Consider the following 19,437-nt stretch of genomic DNA (forward strand, 5'->3'; position numbering starts at 1 on the left):
TTTTTCCTCACAAAAATCAACAAACTCTAAATTTTAAAATTATTGAGGTACTTAACTATGATTGTCCTGTATATCATTCCAAATCTGTAAAAAAAAAAAATTATGCCTACTTACATTGTATTTTAGGGCATTATAAGATATGTCATCTAGTGGTGGTTGGTGGTATTCCAACTTAAAACTTCAATCCCTGTATATTTGCAGTTCGGCACCCGCAGATTCACATATTTATGGATTCTCCCCCCTTTCCCCCAATATGTTTTCATATTTTGGATTATCTCCATTTATTCGGGACCTGCCCAACCCCCCCAGCCCCATTTCCCGGTTTTTTGTGAAAAATGTATATTTAATGTTCACCAGCATTTTTTCTTTTTCAAAAATTATCTGGGTTTGTAAAAAAATATATCGATTCTTTTTTTGTGGGAAAATGTTTTAACGGGCCCCTTAGTGTGGCCACATATCCCTGATTTAAACCAATAGGATAATCATAGTCATAAATTATTGTACATGTTTAGTTAAAGCACTACTTTTACTTGAGTCAGTGAGTTGGATGTTGTTTGTGAAGGCAAGGTCAGGGTGGAGAGGGGTGCCATCCAAACAACAGCCATTTTAATTTGTTTGACGGGGATGAGGGCTGATAACTCCCCTATGCTGCCGCACATCGGGACTCAGGCAGAAAACGAGGCGAGGGAATAAAAGCAAAGAAGCGGAGCTGAGCAGAATAGCGATAAGGGCTTGGATACAGCGAGTCAAAAAAAGAAAGAAGGGAAGAAGAGTGTAATATTTGATTTTGGCTCAAGGCTGCTTGTTTGTCCAAAGGCTAAAAACTGTCAAGCAGCTAATCGCGGAGCTGGATGCACGGCTGTGTCTGCATGTGTGTGTGAAAGCATGCGAGCCCGTAGCGGGTCATTGCCACCAGCACATAATTAATGCCACGAACATGTGTCTGTGTGTGTTTCCGTTACAATTTCTGGATGTCAGTTAGTGTTTTGTTCCTCTTAAGAGAATACGCTGATCTCCCCGGAGGCGCTGTTAGTGTCTCTCGTACAGATGTGCCGCGCCGCCGGTGTCAGTTTCTGTGTGCACCCGTGTGTGCGTATCCTACTCTAATGGGAAACGAAGCTCACGCCTCGGGCTTTTAAGGTCTTCATGTTTCTCTATCAGTTTTGATTCCTCTGTTTATGAGTGCTGGGACAAAAAGGCTGTGTCGTAATACAACATATTGCATCATATCTCTCGCCGTACAGTATTGGTACACAGCATAAATCGATGCAGTGGATCCATTACAGTGTAAAGAGTAAAGTCTACACACCCCTGTTGAAATGCCAGTATATTAAAGAAATTAGGACAAGATAATGATTTTAAAATGTTTGTCATCATTAGTGTGATCTACAACCTGTACAAAAAAAAGAGAAAGAAAAATATATTTTCGAGAGCGGACATAAAAATTGACAACTGAGATATATGTGATTGTGTTCAGAATCAACCAGTCTCATTCAAAATCATGTAAAATGGGAGTCAGGGCACACCTGCCACCATTTAAATTGTATCTGATTAACCCCAAATAAAGTTTAGCTGTTCTAGTAGCCTTTTCTTGACTTTATGCTTACAGTGAATGAACCATGGTGATGGCAGCGTCATGCTTTCGGGTTGTTGTTTTTTTAGCTGGAACTAAGCGTCTAAGACAAGTTGAAGGGAAGAAATAACTGTTCCAAATACAATTCACTTTGGTCACAAAACCTTGAACCTTCTGCTCAAAAGCAAAATAAATGTTGTAAAAAGCCTACTAGAACAGCTGGAATTTATTTGTGGTTTAATCAGAGGGACCAGACAGTAAATGGAGGCAGGTGTTTATTTTTATTTTTTTTTATTTTTTTTTTACAGAATTTCGGGGGAAAATTGCCAGATGGTCAGGGCTTATAGCTTATTACATAATTTCGGGTGAAATTTAGGTTTAGATGTCCATCATTTTTAAAGGTCATAAAAGTGACTCGGATACTGCCAAACGTAACGGCAATAGCTTAGTTTTATATTGCAGCAACAGATTCAGTTTTTTTATGTTCTAGATTTGAGTTTGTATATTTAAGATGTGATATTTAAATATCATTTGTTTGCATCATTATTTTGCGCTGTACCATGATATGCTATACTGTATAAAGATTTGAAACACTGCTGCGCTAGACTTATGGCCATATGAAAAGGTCACGTTGGAATACCTGTATGTGAACAAATAACAATTATAACGGTGAAGACAATTCGAATGCACATCTTTTTTTTTCCTGTGATACATCGCTGATGTTTGAGATCAGGACATGGTTATTGGCAGGTGCTCAAAATCAAGTGGCTCAGATCGGACTCTGACTTGAGTGCCATAACATGTGATCAGAATTTCCCCAACAAAATGCTGTATATGTTAAACAAGTTCTGTTGCTGCTTTAATGCGCTTACATTAATCAAAATTTTGTGTTTTGTGGTTATGTACATTGTACAACTGTGTTGAAGACAAATGTTTTCTCTTTCTCCAGATGTTGAAGAAGATAATGCTAGCAGCTGGGTGGTTTTGGACAAAGACAGAGCGGTATGAGAGAAGAATTAATGATTGTATGACAATAATGTTTAATTGTAAATTGATGATATATTTGCTGTCTTTGTTTCAGGCTCAAATCTTCAACAAAGATAAGCGTGGCAGAACACCCACATTTCGTCTTGCCAACAGATATTACACTGACAAGAATGTCAACTGTCGAAATTGTGATAAATTGGGACATCTTTCCAAAAACTGTCCTGAACCCACAGTCAGTTCTCCTTGTTTTGCACTTTAACATGCAACTCTTATGAGCACAACTACTAAACAAACAATTGTGTGACTCTGCAGAAGTTGCCAGTTTGCTACCTCTGTGGCAATCCCAACCACATGTCCAGTGGGTGTCCCAATAGGCACTGCAACAACTGCGGCCTTCCAGGTCACCTGTACGAGTGCTGCAGCGAGATGCATTTCTATCACAAAAAGTGCCATCGCTGCGGCATGACGGGCCACTACTTTGATGTGAGTACAGCATTACTAATTGAGCTTTGAGGCTGGGTAAACTAGGTTTGGGCTAAGGCTGCGTGGAACCCGAGAGTAGGCGGGGCTTCCCTTGTGAATCAGGTCCCGCTTGGAATGATCTAAAAACTAAAACGCAACGGCAAGTGGAGCGACTGAGGGTGTTTTTCTGTTGTTTGAACATTGACACACACAATGTACGATACAGGAAGTCCAAATATGGACATCGTTTATGGGCCCATTAATAAAGCTCTGTTTGCGTGTTTCAGAGGTGAGGTCACTGAAAGTTTACATTTCATTAAATAACGCATTTTTTAAATTATTTATTACCATATTTAAACAAATGCATAGTGAGAACTAAATATGATTAAAATGCCTTCTGTGCTAAAATAAATTAAATAATGAGATGTGATGTGATGCCTATGCTAAGCATAAAATTAACTCCAAAACAGGGATGAATGATGTACAACACTATTTTATTTAAAATGGTTCAGGGCTTGACTGGCCATCTGGCATACAGGACAGATGCCCGGTGGGCCAGCATCTTTTGGGGCAGATGCAGTGCTATTTAATGATAATTTCTCTCAATTTCACCCTAACGAACCGGCTCACAATTTAGAAGGAGCAACCCATTAATTTTTAATATTTATTATATAGATTGCAAAGTGAACCAAAATCAACATCAGTGGCAGAGCTGCGTGGTAGCCAGGTGTGGTCAGGAGTCGGGCCAGGCTGGGCCAGGACCTAAGTCAAAATGCCATCTGATTTATTTTTATTTTTATTATTATTATTATTATTGTCAGTCTAGCCCTGCACTGGTCTCATTACTTCATGCCATGTCAGACAGATTAGATTGATATTGTTAACTAATTAGACTGTTTGTGTAAATGTTTGCCTAAATTTATTGGTCTTTAAATTCCATTATTTCAGTAACAAATGCTGCCTTCGTCAAAATTAAAACGAAGCTTTTTAATGTAGATTATTCTAGGTTAAGCAAAAAATCTATGCCCAGCACTAATATTTGTACTTCCTCCATTTTCTCCGCGCCGTTTACTGTACAATTCCTCCCCAAAAATCCTTTGCTGTTAGCACTTCGAAATTACCGTACTCTGCCAACCCGACGCCACAGTTTGTTCCCGAACTGAACTTTTTTTTATTTTTATATAGCTCTGTGACAGTAAACACCTACTTTGTGCGTAGCCTTGTCATCGCAGCACATCCACAAGGAAAGGGTTCATCGGCAGCATGCTGCACTCAGAACATATTCAAGACCCTTGCGTCACTAACCGCAAGTGTTATGTTGTTGTTGTTTTTTTATTTGAGTGAAATGCGTCACTGTTTGTAATCTTTATTGCAGACACATATAAAGCATAAGCATATGACTATAAAAAGGAGGGGGAAAATAGATGCTAAAATAACGTCTTGTGTTTGCACTTGAAAGACTCATTCAATTGTTACTGTTGAGAATGTTAGTGTTAATTGAAATATTGCATGTACAGTTAAAGTTTTGTCACACCAAAAGATGGACCTTGCAATACATTTTTTGTTTCTATGGGAAAAAAATTATACCTAGAATCAGAGGTTGTCCCGAGTCCCGAAAATAATTGTGTTCTACTTTCTAGGTGTTAAATTTCACTTAACCTTACATTGCACCATGTGTAAAAATAAATAGCACAAAGCATCAGTCAAATATTCACTTTTGGCATCTGTTGGTAAGTGTCCTCACACTTACTCAAAGGGGGTCAGCACACGCTGCTGTTCACATTAATTGATACACTTGAGTAATTACAGCTTAGTTATGTCTTCGCCATGCTGCATATACGGGCTGTATTCGTGTGTGTGTGTGTGTTGGTGTGTGTTTGCTCGCACTGAAGGGTGACTCTAATGACCATCAATGACAATTATCCCAGCGCAACATCCATTACCGTGCCCACCGGCGCTATGGCGGCCATAGAGCAGTAAAGCCCTGCCCTGCCCTGCGCGTATGTAGCCAGCCTGCGTGTGTCTCCATGTGCCTCACTTTCTTTTTTGCACTCCGTCAGTCAGTCATGTACTGTGCCCTGCGTAATGGATGAGTAACCAGGTGAACACCAGAGGGAGACCAGCACACGGGCTACACCCCGCACCCGCCCCTTCTCTCTCTTCCAGACCGTTTTTCTCACCTAAAACACCAGATTTTCCATTTTCTGTGGGTGAAAGTTAAGGTGGAAATTTTAATTAGTTTTCTTGGTTGGTAAAACTTTATTTCTTGGACTCAATGAGTGTCTGTGTGCGTGCTTGTGCTAGTGTAGGTGTGTGTTTGTGTGTGTGCGCGCGCATTCGTGTTTGTGGAGAAGTGAGAGTCAGGTCTCTGTCCCTTGGGCCTTTCTGTGTCTCTCATTAAAGACAGACGGTTGACGGAGCGCAAGTGTGTCGCTCGCCTCGCCTGTCGCCCTCGACAACAACACGCCACCCTGGCGGTCTGGAGGGAGGAACAAACGCGGGGTGTGTGTGTGTGTGTGTGTGTGTGGGTGGGGTATCGGGGGGTTAAAAGAAGGCTTGATGAGATGGAGGACGACACAGCTGTTGAAATTCATTTTTATCTTTGTGTTGTCTAAGTAAAAAGCCCGGCTGCTTTAATAGATGAGGTCACAATCAGACTAATTTTAATTAGGTCGTTTTCACTTTGGATTGATGCCGTCATTGTGGAATGAATTGTAGTTTCTTTTGGTATACAACCGAAAGCTGCATCAATTTTTTTTTCTTATGTGGCATAATAATGTGAGCAAAAACAGCTCTCAATATGATGCAGTACAGTTGTTAAATGAATATCTTTCTGGCAAAAGTGAGCATTATTACAGTGTCTTTGTCAAGCTCTTGTATTGCATCTCATGTTATGGCTGGCGAATCTACCTTTCCTCCTCACAGTAGCTTCTACTCACAGGGTGTGTAAGTAGATAAATCTTATTGCCGGCGGCATTTTCAATTTCCCAGTGGGAAGTAGCGGCATTTGAGGGAGGATGTCGGAATGCAATGGGAACAGCGTGCCAAAGCCCCGGAGATAATGCTTTAACCACACCAGGACAGAGTGACAAGACGAGGCCGACTGTAGAGAGACTCAGTCATCGGTGGCTGGGGAACGCAGGAACATTTTTGGGTGGTGGGTCGTGACACTGCAGCCTGTTTGTCACATTAAAAAGCATTTTAGAATGAGCATGTACAAGTGAGCGTTGGTTGCTGTTCCACTTTTTATGTTCTCAATTGTCTAAATAGACCTTTTTTTGTCATTATGTCACTACTTACTACACTACTTTCCATCTGCTTTCTAAAATCATTTTTGGTGAATTTAATCAACACACTGTAACTCTGCCCCCCCCCCCCCCCCTCCCCACAGGCATGTCCAGAGATCTGGAGGCAGTACCATATCTCGGTGAGTGTCACACCAAAACACACAACTATCCATACTGAGCTATATAAGCCACTGCTATCACTTACTTGGTGGCAAAATCTTGCAAAAACACACTTGAAATCGTCAAATGTATAAGGGAAAATGTGTCCAGTGAAACTGAGGCTGACATTTTTTTGGCCGTCATTCCAAAAGGTACGATGGGTTCAAACACAGCACTGCTCATCACCAAAATAACACCATACATGTGACAGTGTCATTCTTTGGAGATGTTTTCCTTTGGTTGGAACTGGAGCCTTATGCTGCATTTGAGGAAGGTGGGACGTCGGACTTATGCCACTGGGATTGTCTCAGTTCCGACCTTAAAAGCTTTTGAGGCAACAACAAAGATAGCCGATTCCGATAAGTTGATTGTTCTGTTTAACATATGAACCTATATCAAATAACTACATTAAAGTAATAATAAATAAAGATAAATGCATTTCTATTTAAAATCTTGGAAATTTCGCACCAAGTTCAAAGGATCGCTCCTGTCCACACTTCCTGGCATGAAGTCGTAAAATTCTGACATTCCACTTTCCTCAAATGCAACATTAGTCAAGGTGGAGATGATTACGATTAAGTCCAAATATTAGTGTTGGCAGAAAACTTTCAGGCTTCTGCTAGAAAGCCACAAAAAAATATGTGAGGAAAAAACGACTAACAGCTGAATTTTATTTGGTGTGTTAATCAGACGCTCTTTAAATGGTGCCATGTATGCGCTGATTCCAATTTAACATATGTTTGAATGTGATTGGTGAATCTTCTGAACAGTTATGAGACAACATAACATCAACAAAACCTGACATTTAAAAGGGGGTGTGTAGACTTTCTGTATGGTCTCTGTTGTGATTGTCCTGCCAAAAGAATTGCATCCATTTGGATTTGTTGGGGTCTGGATGTTTCTTGGGCTGGGGAGGAGTTCTGGTGGGGGGTGTCTGGTCGGTGCTGGATTTCACCTTCCTTGGTTTTCTTTGGTCCCCTCGGGTCTCCTGGTGTTCGGTTTAGGTGAACGGTATGAGATTTTTTCTAATAGGTTTTCTGGTGAGCTAACAAATACACGCACGCACGCACGCACGCACGCACATACACATACTCACCCACACACACACACAAAAAAAAAAAAAATATATATATATATATATATATATATATATATATATATATATATATAAAAAAAGAATTGCATCCAACAAATATTCTTCTTTCATCAGTAATACTTTTTCAATCATCATTTTTTGCCCCGGAATGCCATGCGCTAAACTTCTGCATTACAGATGCCTTTATTCTCTTCAGTTAGTGAAAGGTGCTATAACTCATAATAATGTATGTTACACCCACCTAGTGGCACTATGTGTTGTTTTTTCCCCTCTTATTAGAGGTGCAGCACCTACAGTGTTTTTTCAAGTGGAGGACAGATCTGGAGAGTAATTGAATAGCACTGTATCAAGTGCGAAGTACCGAGTTGAGAGAGATTTTGCGTTTAGATGTGTGTTTATGTATGTTGTTTGTGTGTGTGTGTGCGCTCGAGGTTTTGTAGTATAAATGTGTGACAGTTAAAGCGGCAATGCCAACAGGGAGCCATATTTGCTTATGCGTGGGCGTGCTGTTCCGAAAAGAGAAGGACTTTTCTCAGCTGCGAGGGTGTGTTTGCATGTGTGTGTGTGTGTGTGTGTGTGTGTGTGTGCGTGTGTGTGTCGGAGAGTGTGATATAGACCTCAGCCTAAGAGAAAAGAGCAGCTTGTTTGTCAATTAAAAGACGTGATAAAGCATGAAATGTGCTGCCAACGCCACACGGGACAAACGAGTGAGAAAGAGGCAAGAAGAGTGTGTATTTGCATACATCTCGCTGTGCACTTTGTGCGTGTGTGTGTGTGTGTGCGTGTGCTCGGGGAGGTCTGTCACTCTTCTCTGTGGAGATTAATTAGCAGGGGCTGTCTCATGTAAAGGCAGCATCGTTAGCGGGAACGGGACAGCAAAGTTCCTGGGGAGACGCCGGCTTGAAGACAGGATTTCATTTTAATGTTCATATTAGCGTGTTAGCGCGGGACGTCCTTTGCTCCGGTGCACTTTTGTTTGCGGCCACAAATGAGAGGGAATGAGTGTCACCTCACTTTTAATGTTTGTGCGGTGGCGTATTTTAACGGGTGGTGGATTATGACCCAGGTCTAATTGAAGTATTTAAGCCGTTTAAGCGCAGAGAACAGAAGGTCGTTACACATCCAAAATTGGCATGGGGGTTCAGCGGGGTCTGCATAAACAAAACCAAAGCACTCACACTCGGCATGCATACGCGGGCACGGGGCCTCCTTCTGTTTAAGACAGCCTCATTTTATTCATGATGCCGCTTATGACCCTGAACTCCCCAATGTGAGGAGGTGTGTGTGTGTGCGTGCGCTTTGGGAGATGTGACTCTGTCACCTTCCGCTGGGCTCAGCCAGGTGTGAAAAGGCATTCTGTCAGACCTCCCCTGCAACGGTGTGTGTGTGTGTGCGTGCGCGCCAGCGGGTGCGCGTGCACGCGCCGCCAGCCCCGTTTATCTTCCTGAGGATGTGTGTTGTCTTGAGTGCACCTGGCCCTCAACTAACAAACTCCTCCAAACCACACAGTGTTGACCACAATGCCCTGGGGTGCCTACTGAGAACATCCTGTGAGATACTCACGCACACACAAAATATTTTGAGCAGCAATTGGAATCATAATCCTTCCTAAACATTTTCTGCCTTTTACTTTACATCACAAGATCGATAGTCATTACCTTCTGCGTGCACTCCCTGTTTTCACTTTTTGTTTTCTTGTTTTGATAGGCTTTGAAATGTATCATGACAGAATCCATAATCCAGAAATTAAATATAGAAAATTGTTACATTAAATACAGTGTTCCCTCGTTTTTCGCTGGGGGTAGGTTCCAAAAAAATACCCGCAAGTAGTTAGCTTTATGTTTTACATTTGTTATGAATGTTTTAAGGCACACTTTTCTCATGGAGGCATTTACGTTTTCTCACATTTATCTCTTGTTTAAACATTCTCAATGTTCAAAACTTCATAAATTGTATAAAATAGGTACATTACTGTGAAAGAAAATGCATGCAAAATTGCACTAAAAAACAGAGAGACCGCGAAAGGTGAACCGCGTTATAGCGAGGGAATACTGTATAGAAAAATACTTGAATCATTAAAAAAAAATATTGGCACATAAAAGTTCAATAAAATGTATATCTAAAAACTTAATAACAACGATGTTCTTAAAGATGAAATGCAATTGCATTGTACATTACTTAAAAGTTTAATACAACTGAACTGTGCTTGAAAAGCACAAAATAAATAAAAATGTACTGGGATATTTTTATTTATTTTTTTAAACAGGCTATATGCATAGTGACGTGCATGATTTTAATGTTTGTCGTTTATGTTTTCAATTTGTATTTAATCCAATTATTCTTTCACATAGCAACAGAGAGAGCCCATGTACAACTAGTGGTAGTAGAACCACACTCGGGGAATCACTCCTTTTAAGTCATAATGAATAAATAAGAGACAAGCGGGTTCTTGCATCTAAGGGAATTTGGAAAATAATTTGACTTTTGAATATTTAGTGGAAGAACAGAAAATAATGTAACTGAGGGACAGGGGGTAGAATTCTGGAGCAAAGTTAGTGGAGGACCTCTAGGTTGAAGATAGAAGATAAGTGTGAAGGATGGAAAAAGATGGAAGAAGAAGAGTGGAGGTTGGCAAGGGCAGCTTTAATACATGTAAAGATCATGCAAAAATACACACACACACACACACCCACACACACACACCCCCCCCCCACACACACACACAGTTACTTCTTTTTTTCTTTTTTTTTCGCAAGCAGCCTTTTGTGCAACGCAACAACTGGTGTGCCCCCATGTGGCTGCTGCCAGACTATAAAAGGCAGAACAGTACCTGTACATATAATTTTTTACGCTACAGTGTGTCTGTGTGTTTGTCTGTTGTGCTCTTGGTTTTCAAGAATGTACAGTAAATCGTAAATACCTTTTTGTAAATCAACAAGTTTTTGTTCCTTCAGCGTGTACTACACTTTGATCAGTCAAGGTTTTTCCCAACCTAAAAAGATGACTTGTTAGTAAACCATGTTGCTGTAGTACCCTACCGAGGCAGAACTTGGCTAAGTGTAATGATTTTAAAAGTGTGGTACTAATAGTGGTATGCAGGCTCCCTCTATTGGTAAATGAAAGAATCACTGCCTAATTACGGTTCAGTTGTATTTAACAATCCACTTGCTCATAAAATATTTAGAAACTGTGTGAAGAGAAGGTCAAGTCAAAAGTTGTCTTTACAATAATATGTTCTATGCGCCCCCACTACTCTAAGCACGATATTTGGATTCATATTGTGTTTTGTGGAATATGAATTACGCTGAAAAATCCACTTGTTTTTTATCCATCTTGTGGGGCGGCCATTTTGCCATGATGGTTAGAGAGAAGTATTTTTTTTTAGGTGGTATTTGGCATAAAAAGATTGATAACCACTGTCCTAGTTTTTTTAAATATTATTATTATTATTATTCATTTGTTTCCCCTTTTGGACACATTATTACAACAGATGTCATTGAACCACATCATTTGCAACATTGACATCCAAAAGAAGGGCTGTGTAAACCATGGCTTGCTTACTTGGCTTACTACTTGGATTAAGCATGTCATAAGGTATGGGGTTCAAATCTTGGCTCCGGCCTTCCTGTGCAGGTTTTTGAGCATGTTCAGCTTCCTCCCACTTTCTAAAAACATCTTCGTGAGGTTAATTGAAGACTAAATTGCGCTGAGGTGTGAATGTGACTGTGAAGGGTTGTCTGTATGTGCCCTTGCGACCAATCCAGAGTGCACCTTACTTCTTGTCCAAGGTCAACTGGGATAGGCTCCAGCTAACCCGCGACCTTAATGATAGACGTGGTATACAAAATGGACAGATGGAAAATGCAATGTCTTTTCTCATTTGGGTTTGAGTTCCTTAAATAGCCAGTTATAAATAAGACACGAAATTAACACCAACTAGTAGTATTGGCAGTTTAATTGTTGTTGTGAATGTTTTTCTTTTTGTACAAAAGCCAATTAACTATCAAGACAGTTATGAAGAAATGCCTTTTCTTCAACTGTCTCCCATTAGCGCTCCCAAGCTGCATGGTGTTTGAGCACCACCCAGTGGTCAAACTAAGTACTGCAACCAATCAAAAGTCAACTTTTCAATGGTGTTTAATGAAAGTTGTTAATTAAAATCCCTCTGATCTTTTCATTAAATTTAACCATCTTTAAAGTCCTATATATTACATAACTTTTTTTTTTTAGGGATTGGTTATATATATATTTTTTTATAATTTTACACTTGCATCATTTACAAATCATCAAATTTTTCCTTAATTTCAGAGATTTTTTTGTTTGTTTTTCAAGTTAAGAATTTTAGTAAACCGACCAAGGAATAAACTATTCACTTTTGGAATGTCCTACTGTTATATAAACTTCCTCTCAAATCACGTTCTGCCTGGAGATGCATGCTGGTTGTTTTTAATGTTTTTGTACAGGTGTTTTTTTATTTATTTTTTTGTATGCTCTGCTTGGATGTACATGACAATGCTCACATACACACACACACACACACACACACACGTGGAAAGGTGCTGCGTTATCAGAGGTCTAACAGGCTTTGCAAGTCTTTGTGCCTTTCCGCTTAGCTGGATGGTTTCGATTTTTTGCGTGTAGAGGTGAAGGTTTGTGTGAAGTTGATTGGCAGGAATGTCGAGAGAAGGTTTCACCTCCTGTGACCAGTTATAGGAGATGAAATCAAAAATATGACGGAATGATCAAACAGAGCATATTTGAGCATTTGTTTAAATTGAAATGTCTTTGGTGTGTTTATAACAGTTTGGTTTGTTGTTCGAATTTCATATTTTGCTTTCTTTCTTTTTTTTGCATTTTTATACTCACTCAGTCGAATTGCCTGTTGTGGTATGAACCCGACAGTCTTGTTTTGAAGCTGTTCTCTATGATAAAGCGTGCGGGGTTGTTCCCTTGTCGGCCCAGTAACATATGCAAACCTCTCCCAAATGCTGCAATAACATATGCAAAACGACGCCGCTGTCCCCAGCCCGCTTGTTCCCGCCCCCCTTACGCACACACAAGCCTGCTTGCTTCTCAGATTGTGTGTGTGTGTGTGTGTGTGTGTGTGTGTGTGTGTGTGTGTGTGTGTGTGTGTGTGTGTGTTTTGCTTCCGATTGTTGTCTGTAACAGTCTAAGCTTTGTGTTGGCCGAAGGATTATCACGGCTTTGCCACCAGCAGCCAAGCAAGGACCTGAGGAGAGTGAGGCTTAAAAAGACAGAGTGTTGTAGTGTCCAGACAACTGTGGGAACACAGTTTTGTGTGTGTGCGTGCGTGCACGAGAGGCCACGGTTGGCTGGTCGGCAATGTCGACACAGCGAAGCCTTTAGGAACCTCTGGTTTCTGCCTTCTATCCACGCCCAGTCTAAACTGTGTGTTCTTTCGCCTCTTTTTTTTACTGACCGGCTCAAGTATCGCTGCTCCACAAAGTCCTCGTGTCATCTCAGCAGGAAGTGGATCACATTGTTCTTGCTGCCATTGCACTCGGACTCAATCTGCGCGTTCATGCAGAGCGATGTTGAGTAAAGCGGATCTCGTAGTTTAGGCCACTTGTCATTAATGGGTTTCTTAAGAGGATGAGGTAAAATGTTACAGAAGATGGTGTCATTTCTTTAAATTCTGATCACGATGGACAATTGCAAGCTGACTTAAACCACACACAAAAATTTTTATCAAAATAAATGTTTTTTTTAAGTTATGCTAATGCTAAACTGCTACATTGTAAACAAAACAACATACTCCACGGTTAGGGTCTAAATACAGTTCCTTAGCTAAATGTAGCCAGTCAAGCCTGGTTTATTTTACGTGTTTGTTTGTTTGTTTGTTTTTTTGTTTTTTTGCTCACTCCAGCGAGTGAAATCCGGGCCAATGTTGATCCTTGACTGTCCTTTCATCCGGGGTAGCTCTTGACGTATGCCATAAAGCAGTCAGCACATTTGTAGTTTTTTTGTGTGGGAGTGTTTCTACCATCTTCCTCAAAGTTGGTTAGTGCCAGTAAAAATGATACAGGCCATGGCAAAGGTGCCATCCAACTCGTTTTAAGTCAATGTTTTCTCAGAAGAGTTATGATTTTTTTTTATTAAGGTTGAAAAGTTCCTTAGTGCTACTTTAAATGTCTCAATTAGTCAAGTATTCTTTTAAAATTGTTCATATAACAGATAAACATGGGAACTGACCAATAGTACAAATTGTCAAATATATCACTGGCGTCGCATCGAGCCAAAACCTTGTAACTCTGAAATCATCCCTTTTCAGGGGACCCCAAAACAGCATGTTTGTTCAACCATTAAGTTACATTGCATCATCATAGAGAGCAAGCCATTATGACACCCCCACGTGTAGACCGAACAAAAGTATAGATTTTGGGGAAAAAGGTGGAATTTGCCAAATTGTGACTTATGAGGGTTTGTCAATAATATAAACGCTCAATTATTGATTGAGTAGTCAGTGATATCGATACCAAGTACTGATACCACTACTACTTTTGATACCCCCCCCCCCCCAAAAAGATAGATCATTTTAAAGAAAGACCAATATATAGCAAGTTTCTATTCTGCTCATTTAGACAGCAAGTTTTCGCCTGGCAGTGACCATATGTAAAACATACATCCAAAGCATCCATACATTTAACCATAGCGGTGGTTAGCCCCGTTTTCAATTTGAATGACAATCAAAAATGATACTTTACAATGATTCGTTATTTAAAGATGGTTTTACTCAGGAACAGATTCATTCATGGAAAATCTGTTCAATCAGTGTCACAGAAATGATTGAATCTACATTTATGTAATGCATACCAACCTGCAAGTCTGCGAGGGTCATCTTGGTTTGGAAATTGCCACTTCTGAGTAATTTACTGTCTTTCATTAGCCTTTTAAGTTTACAAAGTGTTGATGGACTGTCACTCTGGGCTTCATAAAAACAACTTAGTGTCATCAGTCAATGCTGAAAAAAAGAGGACGAAAGAAAGAATCACAAACCCTCTGCGCAAGTTAGATCCCCCTGATTGGGGGTGGTGGGGGGTGGGGGTGGTCTATGTGCTGGATCCTAGCAGGTTGAGATAACAAGCCCAAGGTCAGAGTTGCAGCGACACAAGAAGACCTACAGCCAATTTACATGAACGCTGAATAGGACGAGGGGCAGGGCGGGTGGCGGTCCGCGGGGGGCTGAGGTGACGAGAACTGTGATCTCGCCGGTGTGCGTGTGTGTTCACTGTGTGTGCGTGTGCGCAAGAGGTCTGTGATCTCCTGGCCTTTGTGATGGAGATGGGGCCCCGGCCGGTCTGACCCGATAATGACGCGACGCGCTAATAGCATTCATCCTTTCTACCGCAAAACTACTCAAGCGTTAAAGAGAGAGAGAGAGAGCGAGAGAGAGAGAGGGAAGCTGGGATGAGGCTAACGTTAGCGTAGCGATGTTTTAAGAAATGACATGGGCCTTAAATTGTGATCTTGGAATCACGGGGAATGGGGAAGCATTTTTAAGGGTGTGTGTGGTTTTGTCTTTGCTACATTGTGGGGCCCATACACGCGCGCTTTTCCAGGTTTAACTCCCATTGTGGGGACCGGCTTGAAATTGTAGGGACATTTTGGTGGTCCCCACAAGTTCAGACCTCTTTTTGAGGGTCAAGACTTGGTTTTAGAGTTTAGGTTTGAATTGGGTTATGGTTGAGGTTAGGGTAAGAAATGGGGGCAGGCATTCATTTTTGATGGATTGGGTTAGGGGAAGGGGTTAGGAAATGCATGAGATGTCCCCACAATGATACAAAGGTGTGTGTGTGTGTGCGTGTGTGTGTGTGACATCAGCAGTAAATGCACTGCGCTGCGTCTCTGCTCTTGCTCTTTATCAGTGTATATTTGCTGTGCTTACTGGAGCATGCAAGGCTTTCAGAGCCCTGGCCCATCGGGGACGGGACCCCGTGACACATACACACACTTATCATACGGGGGTCATTACAGGCATGTACCTATAGCCGCGGTAATCAGCGGTTTATATCGCCGCCCATAGTCACCACAGAGGCCGGTATCAATAGCATGGGAATGATGGCAGAAGCAAAAGATTAAAGCGCATTGTATCCAGCAGGCTTATATACGATCACAACTGGAGAGTCATTTTGAATGTTAAACCTTCTTGTCAGAGTTTCTTTCAATTGTGTCTCTCTGCTCAGACCAAGGCGGGCACTCCTTTAAAGCAGGAGGGGGAGGACAAAGGCCGAAGTCCCGCCTACTGCTACAACTGTTCCAAAAAGGGACACTTTGGCCATGTGAGTATTACTGAGCGGGATATAATGTGTCTTTGTTGTTATCAATTCATGGCTATGGCAGATGTATTTCACTTTGCGTCTCTAGTCGCATTTAATTAATACTTCCCTGACACCTACCTGAGCAATCTGGTGACTAAGTTGTCGCAATGACCACTAACCTTGTTGAAGTGGAATCTCATATTGTCGCTGTCCTGTGAAAAACACTTATGCCCATTTATGTCTTTTAATTTTTTTTTATTAGTAAAAATAAAAGAAAGGAAAAAGGGACATAGGCGTTAGCGACGATGCTGTATTGACTTAAAAAGGACATTTTAACGACATTGACTTGACAACTAAGGCTCCTTTTTGTGTGCGTCACAGAGGTGCACCAAGCAGCGGATGTTCAGGGGGTCATTTGCTACAACGCCCTTCATCAACTTTTACGACAGCATGAAAGACATCAAAAGCAGACAACACAGGCTGAAGGGCAAAGTTGAAGGTTGGTCACATAGTAAACGAACACATTAGTCATTTGAAGTACAGTAATCATGTACACATAAAATTAAAGGCAATTTGCCAGTATTTCATGAGATTCTTGCTGTATTCAACTTGATTAGACCATGCCTGAAGGCAATATAATATGATCCAGTACACTTCCTAAATCGGGAGGGTTGGGTATTATACAGGGGGGGCTTAATAAGGAACGGAAAATGTTCTTTGTTTAGAACAGGGGTCACCAACCTTTTTGAAGCTGAGAGCTACTTCTTGGCTTCTGATGAGTGCAAATGGCGACCAGTTTGGTACACACTTTTGGGAAATAAATACATCAAATTACTTTGAATCATATGTTATTATTAATGTTATATGTGATTATTGTGGCTTACTGATATATGTTGTTATGGCTGGGTGGGGTAAAAAAAAACTTTTAAAATTGGTCGACACAAAAATTTCTGCTTCAAAATGCGGGGCAGGCTGAATAGTGAATATCTGAGTAATTGATTAATAATCAGTAGGGTAATCAATTCTAAAAACATTTGTTTGACAGCTCTATTTATTATGAATAATTAATGACATTTATTTATGTGAAATAAAACTCATGTTAATGATTTCCGCACAATAATTAGGAAATAAAAAACAATATGCAATACTTTATTTTCAAAAATCTCTCCCATTCTTGACATTTTCAAATGATCACTTATACAACATTCTTAGAAAATCACAATACCCCACCACCAGTGAGCTATTTTTTGGAACACCCTCACGGGCTCTTCATGTGGTCCTTGAGGGCTACGTTGGTGACCCCTGGTTTAGATGTTTACCAGTACCTAGGCAGTATCTAGGATTTGTTTTAAATAATAAATAAATAAGTTAATAGCACCTAGGCAGTATGTAGGGTGGGGGGGGGGGGGGTTAAATCACTCGTTTAGAGCGCATTTCATACACTACATAACTTAATCACATACTGTAATTAAAAATACAACATTTAAAAGTAGTTATATCGTTAAAGAGATTTAAAAGCAAAATAAAGGAAGAAATAATAGCTTACTAAAATATATTAAAAGAACATACAATAAAGAACAAGATTCTCAAACATGATTTTAAAAACTGCTTTTTAAATGGGATTTTGGGGTTATTCACTGTATTTTACAGTATTGATGGTCGGATAATATAATAAAATCACACTCTCATTTCGCTAAATCAGGTCACAAAAATATTAAAATCCATCCTCAGTATGTTGCAGTGAGTAACCCAACCACCAATTAATACTGTTATCATCCCCTCCCCCTCCCCCTCCCCCCCTCCCCAGCACTGAAGAGAAATGGCCTTATGCCCGACAAGTCACAAACTGGGCTTTCTCCTGGACCCACGAAGAAGAAACAAAAAATCAGCCATGCAAGCAATGGCCACCTCTTTAACAAAAAAATTGATAGGAATGTCTTCAACCACAAAGCAAGCACCAGCCATAAATATTTTCATGACAGAAATGACTCTCCTAAAAGTAAGTTTAACAAGCACAGACAACAGGAGAGTGCAGGCAAACAGTGGAAGCCCAAGAGAGCCGTGCCCAAAGAGCGCCCCGCATCGCGCGGACTCATCGCAGACGAAGCGATGGATTTCCCCAGAGGAGGAGGTGGGCGTGAAAAACCAGAGAAGAAGAAGAAGAAGAACAGTAAGAGTAAAAACAATAAGCTAGCTTCATCAGTCAAACCTAGCAAGTCAAAGAAAGACAAACATGAAAAGAAGAAAAATCATCCAAAGAAACAAAAGGCCGCACAGACGTATCCAACAGATGAGAATCTGTTTAAAATAAAGCAAAGGAAACACAAGCGATAGCAGTTTGTATGCACCTGCGTGTGTGCGTCTATTTGAGTGTGTGCAGAGCCCGACATTAACAGTGACCATGTGACTGTGTCGGAGCACCCGAAGTTCACCAGGACAGATTTCATAAATAAATGGGACAAAATCAACACGTTCTTGAGAATTTACATTTTAAATCAGGGCCAGTACTGGTTCTGGCAGGGCCACCACAACTCGGATCATGGTGGCTCGACCATGTCCATTGAAAAAAAAAAAGATGAATGGTCTGGCTGCTTGTAATTTTGCATTAATAAAGCGCTAACATTATTATTTTGCTCTCTTTCTTCCTGTTTCAAGTGAATTTGTTTCCATTAAAAAAAAAAAAAATCTGTTGTTGCTTGTTTGCACTACTGGTACTTCTTTTTTTGTTTTTGTTTTCACTGCTCTTATATTGTAAAAAAAAAAGAAGAAGAAAAAAAAGACTCGGCTCTAAAAGGCAAGGCTGATTAGAACACATAAAATTAGCTACTGTATTTTTTTAATTATTTTTTTACACTGTATAATTGCATACAGTGGTGCTTTGAGTTTGAATTGCGATTCACCCAACTTGTGATTTTTTTTTTTTCCACCTGAGATACAAACACCATTCAGCCATTTATTATTTATTTTGCTTTTACTTGTGTACTTAAAACAGCCTTTGCTTTGCCTTAGGAAATTTCGCTTAGCTCAAGTGCTAGCAAACTATGCAAAACGTCACTCACGTGCCAACAATAGGTTGTTGCCGTTTTCGAAGCAATGTACAGTATATTTGAACACAAATGGTGGAACAATGTCTTCTGTTTTACACAAGATGTCTAAAGAAGCTACCAAAGGCACCATTCATGTTTACATGTTTTACCGACATTCTCTGTACCACTTATTCTGGTGGCCAGCCAATCACAGGGCACACTGCCTTCCAGTGGCTAAGGCAGGCACACCAGAAGGGAGCGGCACAATCGATTAGATTGCAGCATTAACTCATGATGCAGGAACTGTTTAATTCTTTACAGTCTGTTTTAGGTTATTTCTCTCTTTTCCTTTCATTAGGGAAACATGAGATGCAGAGTTACAAATGTGGTCACGGAACAAATTTAACTCTTATATCAAGGAACTATAGTATTTGTATTTGCTGTAAGCGCATCGGTCATAAAATTTTAAAATATAACATGTATTCTCACTGAATTGTTCTTAATTTTTGTCACATAGCAAAGCCATAATAACATGAATGGACCTTCCTGGATAAACTTTAGATTTAAT

General features: G+C 40.4%; 1 protein-coding gene across 2 annotated transcripts in view; it reads left to right on the forward strand.

The window, feature by feature from the left end:
- The window catches only part of zcchc7 (zinc finger, CCHC domain containing 7), a 44,766-nt gene extending 26,295 nt beyond the window's left edge, over window positions 1-18,471 (forward strand). For both annotated transcript variants that reach the window (XM_086083756.1, XM_086083757.1), the window contains exons 4-10: window positions 2,523-2,575; window positions 2,655-2,792; window positions 2,873-3,043; window positions 6,414-6,449; window positions 15,769-15,864; window positions 16,225-16,342; window positions 17,651-18,471. In XM_086083756.1, coding sequence (XP_085939882.1) covers window positions 2,523-2,575; window positions 2,655-2,792; window positions 2,873-3,043; window positions 6,414-6,449; window positions 15,769-15,864; window positions 16,225-16,342; window positions 17,651-18,177 — 1,139 coding nt within the window. In that variant the 3' untranslated portion in view covers window positions 18,178-18,471. The remainder of the gene's footprint in view (window positions 1-2,522; window positions 2,576-2,654; window positions 2,793-2,872; window positions 3,044-6,413; window positions 6,450-15,768; window positions 15,865-16,224; window positions 16,343-17,650) is intronic.
- Window positions 18,472-19,437: the final 966 nt, after the last annotated feature.

Source organism: Leptonotus elevatus, chromosome 8 (assembly GCF_054856555.1).
Source record: "Leptonotus elevatus isolate MCC_2025b chromosome 8, RoL_Lele_1.0, whole genome shotgun sequence".
In the NCBI taxonomy this organism is placed as follows: Eukaryota; Metazoa; Chordata; class Actinopteri; order Syngnathiformes; family Syngnathidae; genus Leptonotus; species Leptonotus elevatus.